The 10,423-nt window shown below is 43.2% G+C and overlaps 1 protein-coding gene across 24 annotated transcripts in view; it reads left to right on the forward strand.

Moving 5' to 3' along the window:
• The window catches only part of FBRSL1 (fibrosin like 1), a 791,192-nt gene extending 781,336 nt beyond the window's left edge, over positions 1–9,856 (forward strand). For 17 of the 24 annotated variants that reach the window (XM_060269604.2, XM_060269606.2, XM_060269607.2 and 14 more), the window contains 3 exons: positions 396–479; positions 3,131–3,359; positions 7,515–9,856. In XM_060269604.2, coding sequence (XP_060125587.2) covers positions 396–479; positions 3,131–3,359; positions 7,515–8,751 — 1,550 coding nt within the window. In that variant the 3' untranslated portion in view covers positions 8,752–9,856. The remainder of the gene's footprint in view (positions 1–395; positions 480–3,130; positions 3,360–7,514) is intronic. The other 7 variants (XM_060269610.2, XM_060269611.2, XM_088659361.1 and 4 more) reach the window with 1 other exon arrangement.
• The last annotated feature ends 567 nt before the right edge of the window (positions 9,857–10,423 follow it).

A 10,423-nucleotide genomic window follows, 5' to 3' on the forward strand; every position in this document is an offset into this window, starting at 1 on the left:
AATCACAATCACATCAGAAATCAGCTTTCAGCTTTTCATTTTGTTGTTGCTATTCCAGGTGGATCAGGTATCAGCTTGGTAGCTGCACCCATCAATTTTGGCTCCTGGGCTGTTAACTTTCAGCTTCCCTCTCGCTTGGCACGCACAGAGCTTAACTCCAGCACCTGTTTTGCAGAGCAAGTTCTCAAATCCCTTCTCCATTTTTAACACGCTGGGAATTTTCTGTGCAAAGAACCTTGCAGTGAGAAGGATCAGCTTAAAGTCTGGCCTAATCCCTACTTGGATTCAGACCATTAAAATATATATATATAAAGAGGGGGAGGGGAGAAAGGGGTGCATTTCATTCTCCAACATTCTTGGCTAAATGCCGGCTAAAACCCTGTTTGCCTTTCCAGATCCATTTAGCAGGTCAAGCACCTTCAGCGGCCTTGGGAACTTAGGCAGCAATGCCTTTGGAGGATTAGGCAGTCATACTCTGAGTAAGTACTGGCTGGGTTCTGTAGACAAACCTCCTCTCCAGAGAAACCACATGCTCACATTGAAAGCAGCTGGTGGTAGGTTGTTTAAAATAGAGCAAAACCTTCATTTCCTAACCTCCATTCTCCTTTTGAGAACAAAACAAAACACTGCACCTAAGTGTTCCAGGTCTCTGTGGCAGGAGCTTCCCCATAATGTGTTCTCCCACCCAGTGGCAACTGTACTTGGTTGCTTGCACTCTATTTCCAGAGAAAACAGGGGCCAGTAAAACCTTAATCCCCTTAATCTTCTTCACGTCTCTCAGAGCCACTTCTCTCACTGTTTGTGAAAGGCATGGAGTCGCCACAAAGAGCCCTGGAAATGCCATTTTTGAGAGAGGCCATGCTAACTCTTACCATACATGCATCGCCTCCTCTTTTTTGAGGGTTTATTCAAACACATCAAGCTCAGATCCGACAGGGGAAAAGAGCACAAAATGGGTGCTGTGGTGCATTTCTCGGAGCTGAACACCTATGATCCAGGAGCACCTTGAATAACACTAGTCATTTTATTAAGAGGCAGACAAGATTATAGACAGCTAAATTTTCTTCCTCCTCCCAGTAATCAATGTAGCCAGATGGCTTCTGCACTGGACTTTTCAGTTCTTTGAAACACCCATGTGAAGCACTGATTTTGCATCTGTTTCCCTGTTTCAGATCACAGCTAATGATTGGTGCTCATGCAGTGACTTTTTGTACTATTTATTTATTTCACAACATTTATATACCATTTGATTGTAATAAAACCTCAAAGCGGTTTTTATTCACATGAATAAAATCCAGGGGGAAAGTACATCAAGATGGGCTATTTATGTAGCTTTTTCAAGATACTTCTATGGGAAGCAATCCTAGGAACATGGGAATCTGCTTATTGAAGTCCATCTATCTTAGTATTGTCTACACTGACTGACAGCAGCACTCCAGGATCTCAAGACAGGATTGTTTTTCCATCCTCACACAGAGATGCCAAAGATTGAACCTGGGACCTTTCGTATGGGAAGCATGTGTCCTACAACTCAGCCTATAGCATTTCCATTGGCTAATCCAGTGCAATTTATTGCTTGATGCAATTATGTCCTGCACCAACAATTTGAGTCCTCCACCAACCCTTCAGGTGGATGTTTAGCAAAGCAGCAGGGGGGAAGCGAAATCTGGCTTCTTGTTGGCACTATGGGGTCTGCATTTAGACACAGTCTTAAAATGAATTGTGGGAAATTACTTATTTACGCGCTACCGGGCACTGTGCAGGTGTACTTAGGACTGCTGAGACAAAGAAACAAGCAATGGTTGAGTCCCCCATTTTTTAACACACTAAAATCTACTGCTACTCAGATTCATCTCCATCCTTAGCATAGCTGCCAAGTTTTCGCTTTTCTCGCGAGGAAGCCTATTCAGCATAAGGGAAAATCCCTGTAAAAAAGGGATAACTTGGCAGCTATGATCCTTAGGCAACACTTCTATGTTCCTTGGGAGATGGAAACCACAACTACTAATTGCATTGAGAGCAACATATAAAGATGGGCAAGGATATTTTAATTTCAGTCTTACATATTTATGGCTTTCAAACTGTCTCTGTGCTCCAAAGAGCAAATCTGCATATTCCAAATTTAGATGGTAGTAGCACCTTGAGACACAAAGGTGATACAAGACGATTCACTAAGCTGAACCAAACTTTCTGGACAGAGAGCCTGCTAGATTGGTATGCATTACACTGGAAGAAGGGAAGTTGGTGGGGGTGGGAAGAGTACTGTAACATGCATTGCCTCTTGCATAATGTATAATAATTGATAGAAATTGTTGCTTTGTATTTAGTCAAAGATTCACAATGAAAAAATGTGAATTTTAAACAATGTTGCATTATCTTGTACGCCTTGAAAGTGGCACTCCATTACTTTTACACGCCACAGAACTCACGGCATTCTGGAAGTTGTTTTCAGAGTTAAAAAGAGTACCCCAATTTCTTTCTTTCTTTCTTTCTTTCTTTCTTTCTTTCTTTCTTTCTTTCTTTCTTTCTTTCTTTCTTTTTTTTAAAAAAAGTTAGCTACATGCAGTTGCTCAACACAGTTGCTGGTGGGAGTTTTTGTAGAGGAGCATTGTTGGTGAACTAATCAAATTGACTGATTTATGCCCAGGGAGATTTGCTACATTCAAGCTCAGCCTGTTCATTCCCTAATCAAAGATCTCAACTCACTGCTTCCCACTGCAGGTGGCTGATTGTTATTAACTAGCTGCATCCTCTTAGTTAATCTGAGTGGCTGTGGCAACAGTGCCAGTTGAGCCATGGATATCACAGTGGGGGGAAACAGGCAGATTTGGGAGTCGCCTCTTATCTTCAAAGCAAACGGCCTCATTACTTCCACAAAGTTACTCAGATCTGCAGTTAGCCTTTTTTTCTGCAGAGACTTTAAACGGCTACTATTTCATTCCACAGTTAATTACTGTTTTTTCAGTGTCTGTCTCTCTCTCCCTCTTTTTATATTATCCAGCCTTGAAAGGATAACTGAGCTCATAATTGGCACTTGTGCAGAACCTATTTGGGACAAAAAGTCTTTTGTTCGAAGAGGGGCACACAAAGAGAACTAACCTAGTCTTTTCCCCTTTCCTCCCAATTCTAGGTCACAATAGCATTTTTGCTCACAAAGAAGGACCCAATGTCCAGAGCTTCAACAACCCCCATGAGCCATGGAACAGACTCCACCGGACGCCACCATCGTTCCCAACACCTCCACAGTGGCCAAAGCCCGGCGACTCTGAGCGAAGCTCCTCTGTGACAAACCACGACAGAGACCGAGAGTCAGAGAAGAGAGAGATATCTTCAAGTAAAGAAGACAGAGATAAGGACAGGTGAGGAAGGGAGGCCGCCTACTGCAGATTGGGCAGAGTGAAACTTACCTCTCTGCAAACGGATATGTTCCACTTAGAGTGTTATTAAGCAGAACCACGTCAGAAATATCATATGGCGTAATTAATAGTCAGGAGCCTGAATTCAACCTTTAAAGTGGTATAGAAGCATCATGGGGTGTATAGTTTGCATTTGCCAGGGGTGCGAAGCCTTTGAGTATTCGAGTTGCTGCTGGACTTCAACTCCCATCATCCTCCAGGCAGCATGTCCCATGGTCATGGGAGCTGAGAGTCCAGTAACAACTGGAGGGTGGCAGGTTCCCTGACCATGATATACCGCAACCTTTCTGATTGGCCAGTTCCCCTTGCTATCATAGCGAACTAAAAGGAAACATTTGGGGAACATACTGAAAAATTGCCTGATAAATCAGGCAGTCCCGTGGTGAGTTATTACAATAGTTTCACCGCCATATACCATAGCATGCTAACCGGCCTGTAAAGGGAGGGGGGGAAGGCATGAGGATGGGAACTGGTGGAGGAAGAGACAGGTGAGCACAACTCAGCTCCTCCTGAAAGGTTTCTGGTCAGGAGAGTGAAGGTGGCAGTCTCCTGGGTGCTGCTGCAATGTTCTCCTGCCAGGCCCTAGGATATCACCATTGGCCCAAGGTTTATATTCCAGCCAACTTGCTTTTTTTAATCCTCCTGATCAGGTCCTCTCCTGAAAGTCATCTGATCCCTGTGGAGCTGGGATCCCCATGATTGTGGTGCCCAGGCTCAGCCTCCCCACTGTTCTTGCCTCCATCAACATATTGTTGCAGCAAACTGGTGCCACATTGGATACTGATTGGCATTGCTGATACTATAGCCAACATTCATCCCATGAGATCCATTAGGAAGTGTGTGGTCAGCAGAGCCCAGGCTTCCTATATTGCTTCTGAGGACTTAATTAGGCACTGCCCTTTGAGTCAACCTGTAGCAAAATCCTGGTGCTGGAACCCACTTGGCCCCGATTCATAGCATCACATAATTTGTATAGCTACCCAGTATATATATGTGTGTGTGTGTGTGTGTGTTCCCTCATCTCAGCCTTTCGCTCCGCCGAGCTGTGACTTCCCTCCCTCCCGTCATTCGGCTTTTCTCACTCTTGTCTTGCAGTTCCTTTTTATAAACATGGATAAGTTCACTTCGTACCCAGTATATGTTTTTAATGGAAATTTTGTGGGTTTCTGGGGCCCTTTTTTCCTGCAAATGTTGGGAAACTTCTCTGATTTAATAGAATTGTTAAGAGATGGAAGGGACCCCAAGGATCATGCAGTAAGATTCTCACTACAGTGTAAGAATCTCTTTGCCCAATGTGGGGCTCAAACCCACAACCCAGAGATTAAGAGTCTCATGCTCTGCCAGCTGAGCTATAGGATGATTTCTAACTGATGTCCTCAAAAAACGTTGCTGTATAAACTTGCTCCGTATCACCCAATACCGTCTTAAAAGCATGAGTGTCAGTGATGTGACTGCCTTGGTCCTTCTCAAAAGGAACCCAGCAAAACACACAAATATTTCTGGCAGAGTTAAGTTAAACAGATCTCAGAATAACTCACCTGGATTACCCTCGCAAAACTAACCTACCTATTCCAAACCCTCCCAATCTTGATCCTCCCAACCCAACTTCGCAGATGGCAGAGAAAACTACACTTTTTTATCTTCTCACATAAAAAACCAAGAATAAGCGCCAAATACCTACACCTCCCCACCTCAGCAGGAGGATGGGGCATCCCCAGCATAGAAACATATTACAGAGCCAACCAAATACACCATATAATCCCATACACACTAGAAGACGAGACAAAACAATGGATACACCTAGAGAGGGATCAGTCGAAAGTATCTGTACCACAGCATACCCATTCCTCCCAAACAAACTTAGGAAAATTCCCATAACACTTAATAGGTACACACAAACCATGTTCAAAGCATGGAAAACAGAAACAGGCAAACTATCCCCAACCCCACTAACCCCCCTGGCTTACCACCCATTATTCCACCATGCAGCACAAAACCTCCAGATAAAAACCTGGCAAACCAAAGGCTTATATCGCCTAGCAGACTTTTATAAAAATAGCAAACCTCTATCAACACAAGAAATACAAGATAAACTAAAAAACACCCAAATACCCTGGTTAGCACAACACCAACTACATGCCCTCCTAGACAATCCAGCAGTAAAATCAGCAGCAACTAGGCCCCTGACAACCTTCAAAAACCTCCTCCTAACGACATGGCAAAGGGATGGTATCTGCAATATATTAAATACTACTCCAAAATCCCATAAGTCCCCTAGACACAATCAAAAGACAATGGGAAGACGACATAGGCTACAAAATTAATCCCACTCAGTGGTCTAAACCCCCCCTTTAAATCCATATCAACAAAAAGGAAAGAACTCAAGTCTGAAACTCACCTACAGGTGATACCTAGCACCAAGAAAACTAGTGCTAATACGCCCAGGAACCTCACCAAAATGCTGGAGAGGGTTCACCTTAACAGGCACATATGTCCACATGTGGTGGGAGTGCCCCAAAATCCAACTATTCTGGACAACAACCATATGGGAAATAAGTAAAATAACCAAGCAAACATTAGAAATGACCCCAGAATTGGCCTTACTAAACCTTTTCCAAGACAATAATGCCCAAGTACACTACAAAGAACTCATAACTCACTTACTCTCAGCAACCAGAAGCACCATAACCAGACACTGGAAAGACCTGTCAGGAGTAAGCATGGACCAATGGTACCAAATAGTAAGGGAAACAGCCCTACTAGAAAAATTAACCAATAAGCTGAAACTGACACGGGGACAAATAGAAGAAGACTTCACCCCGGTATGGCTCCCCTTTATCACATACACAGCCCAACAAGACAATGACAAAAATCTACCAACAGCATACAGATCAATATGGCTAACCTGATCCAAAACACCCACCCACCACACACGAAACAAAGACCACTACAGCCAACCACAAATGAACAACCATACCTAGGCCAACCCCAACCTCTCTCACCACCAAAGGAACACAAGGGGACAACAGAGAACCTGCACAAGTGACGCTGACAAACCCCCCACATATATTAACTAAAATAGAAACATTGTCACCTGACCCTCCCATCTTCCCCCATCTACTTCTATCCCCCTCTTTCTTCCCGAATGTCTCAACAAATGAAACCGATTTGTAAAAATGTTACAAGAGACATTGCATATATTTCTGTTAATCAAGAAAAATCTTTAATAAAAAGAAAAAAAGAATAACTCACCTGGCATATATTTTTTATTATTCACTCTGATCACAGCAGTTGAGTTTCCTAAGGAAATCCAGCTGTGTGATCAGAGTGAATGATGAAAGTTAAATGCCAAATAAGAAAGGGGATTTGAGGATACGTAGGTAAAGTTTCTGTGGTTCACCATCTGCTTGTTCAATACAGGATGTTCATGGGTTGCTGGCATCACTTGATTAGTTAGAAGGCTTTAAAAAGCTCAAGGGTCTGTAAGAATTGGATAGAAGCAGTAGCCGAAGGGTGATTGGAATAACGTCCAGGCCCAAATAGACAAACAAATAACTATTAAATCTATCCAGAGTTGCATAGAGCAGTGTTTCCCACCCAACCTTGTGCCTCCAGATGTTTTCGGACTACAATTCCCATCATTCCTGACCACTGGTCTTGCTAGCTAGGGATGATGGGAGTTGTAGTCCCAAAACATCTGGAGGCACAAGGTTGGGAAACACTGGCATAGAGGACATTTTTTCCATGTTAATCTTTCTGAAAGCTTCCGGCATTCAGCATTTCCAGACAATGTGACATACAGTATTTATTATTACATTTATATCCCACCTGTCCCCCAAGGTGCTCCAGGTGGCATCAGTGCCCCCCCCCGTTTTATCCTCACAACAACCCTGTGAAGTAGGTTCAGTTGAGAGGTTGTGACTGGTCCGAGGTTACTTTATGAGTTTCATGGCCGAGTGGAAAATTTGAACCACGGTCTGATGATGAAATGACTGATACTTTTGTTAAATAATGACAGTATTGCCACAGATGCATAAAAATAACACAAAATTGTTAGAAGACAGCAACATATTCACAATATGATATATTTTCCTGCAGGGACCTTCTGGATAAAAATAGGCATTCAAATAGATCTTCGCCAGCTTCAGCCCCAGTGACTCACCAGATTAGCAACCTCATTCGCAGCAACAGTCAGACCTCCAGTGATCTCACCAGGCAAGTTGGCCTCAGTGAAAGAGAAAGGCCTAAGGAACCGGAGAGAGATATTTCTGACCGGCTAAGGGATCCTCCTCCAATTGTGGAGCACAAGATCAAAGAGAGCCGCTCCCCAGTGAAAGAACCACCAAGCCATGAAAAAAGATCCTCAGAGGACAACACCAAGCCAGTAATCCAGTCTGTATCTCCCTATAGCAAACCTGCACTGAGCGAGAGTTTAAAACTCAGCAATCTAATGAACAAGGATATTGAAAGAAAGCCAGAGCTTCCAGCAGACCTTCAGAAGATCAAGAATGATATCAAGGTCAAAGAGGAGCGCAAGGAGGACAGTGACGTGATGGTTGTGAGCTCAGAACCTTCACAGCATTCCAGAACTGTTGAACACCCACCACCACCTTCTTTGCATGGGTTACCATTGCCCCACACAATGGCAGCCACCATGCCCATCTCCATGGGCGCTGTCCATCAGATGAGCAATATGAATGTCCTGGATCGTAGCAGAATGATGACCCCTCTAATGGGCATGAATCCATTGCCGGGAAGGGAGCGACTGCCCCATCCTGGGTTCTCCTGGGACCCCGTGAGGGACCCGTTGCGAGATGCTTACCGGAGCTTGGACCTGCACCGTCGGATGGACTTCCAGCTCCGCGCTGATCCCATCCATAGGTTCCCCACCGCCGCTGGGTTCTATGACCACGAGCGCTCTTACCGAGACAGAGAACCCCACGACTACAACCATGAGAATCTTCTTGAAGCACGGCGTGAGCAGGAGCGACTCAGGCAAGCGGAGGAGAGAGAGAGGTTGCACTTACGGGAAGAACTTGAGCGTGCCAGGATGCATCACTTGCACTCGTCCCCTATTGAAAGCCACCTGGCACATGTGCCATCTTTCATGCCTCATCTCAGTGGGATGCATTATCCCAGACTCAGCCCCTCAGCTGCCATGCACAATGGAATCTTGAATAGGAACCCACCAACAGCCGCTTTGAGTGCCCCGCCCCCTTTGGTACCAGCTAGTAGTACAAGACCACCCTCCCCCCGCCGGACTACGCCACTCACAAACTCTGAATCGAGAGACTATTCTCCTTCTAGGAACCCCAAAGAAGTAGAGGCACGATAGTCCCTAACAAACAAACAGGATGAATTTTAAAACTCACCTGTAAATATAAAAGAGGGAGGGGGGGAAGAGACCTTTTAAAAATGCACTGCTGTAAACTTTTTTTAAACTGTAAAATTTGTAGAAATTAAGCACAGTTCCATTAATAATTGGGGAGCAGGAGGGTTATAGGTTACGAACCTTCCAAGCAAATGGTTACTGAAAATTGAAATTTAATATATAGGTCTTTATTTCTCCGTTTTGTTTTTGCTTCTGTGCTGAGTTAAAATATTACCAGGTTTGTACATTTTTTCCCAAATGTGAGAAGCATTTTTAATGAATTTGTATTTTTTTGTTAAATTTTGTGTGCTCTTTATTTACATAAAGAGCTGCTTTTTTTTTAGTTTAAATTTTAATGGCCTCAGATCCTTAAGTAAATACAAAATACACACCCAGGGTTTCTGAAAGTATTATTTATGGAAATACTGTAGTTTTGTACAGTCCACTGTGAGGTTCCCAATTGAGGCCACTCACTTTCTCTTGGTACTTTGGAACTGAAGTTACAGATATATATTAAAATAATAATAATAATTAATAATAATGTACAAAATTGTTTGGTTTTGCCTTATATTATGGAGAAATGAATTTTTTTTGACTTCTTGTTTTAAACAACAAAAAAGAAAACAATATGTAAATATTCTGTTAATATAAATGTACACCAATATTGAATTCTTAACATAGGTAGACTTTATAAAAAATGGTTTTTAGAACCACTCTCTGGTTATTTGTTAACATTATTCCAACACATCATTGTCACTGTCTTTGAAAACAAACAAAGAACCCCAACTATGGCACAAAACCTTCAACTATGCAAAATAACTTGGAGGCAGGTCCTGGTTGATGTGAGGGTAGGCAAAAAAGCATTTACAAAAATATACACACACACCCTGAAAAACCGCCCCAAATGCATTCAATGTAAGCATGCAGCTTCGTAGGAAAAGGGCGATCGTTACGGGAAGAGGAAACTTGTTCTACCGCAAAACAAACCCTACAGTGTTTATCTAAATCATAATTTCAATTTTGTTTTGTGTGCCTAACACACGGATGTTCAATAAACGTAAGGAAAAGATCCAGGTTATCTTATTACTGAAGTTTCTGCTACACAGACACGACTGACACAGCAATATGCGACAAATCCCTTTCTCTTGCTCCACTTCCCTCCCCTGCCGGAGAGTAGGGGGAGTGGGCTGCCTTCCTTCGTCAATTCCAGGCACGTGAGCAAGGAAGCACTCTCTCCTGTGGATCCCTATGGGTTTATAAAAAATATTAAGGCATTGGGGGGAAGAAGTCCAAAGGGTTAATTTAAGATACTTAACACGTTCACCCGAAGTTTGCAATGACCATATTCAAATGCTTGTTTCCATCTGAGTTTGGCCTTGTGTTGCTGCTGCTTTATTTGGCCACCATTTGATTTATAATATTGCTTTTCGTATGTGAATTTTGCTATGGCCCAGTTCAACAGGGCAGGAAAAGCAGAGCAGGGAGATAGAACACCCAAGTGGAAAACTTTATAGACTTAGCTTGGAAGGGCTCTGCACGGATCTGGCTCAGAGAAGGAAAATGCATATGCAGCCCCTAGTTGTATTTATACCAGACCAGACCCCTCATCCTGCTAAGGATATATATGGGCATTGTG

The sequence above is a fragment of the Zootoca vivipara genome, chromosome 16 (assembly GCF_965207765.1).
Source record: "Zootoca vivipara chromosome 16, rZooViv2.hap1.1, whole genome shotgun sequence".
Lineage (NCBI taxonomy): Eukaryota > Metazoa > Chordata > Lepidosauria > Squamata > Lacertidae > Zootoca > Zootoca vivipara.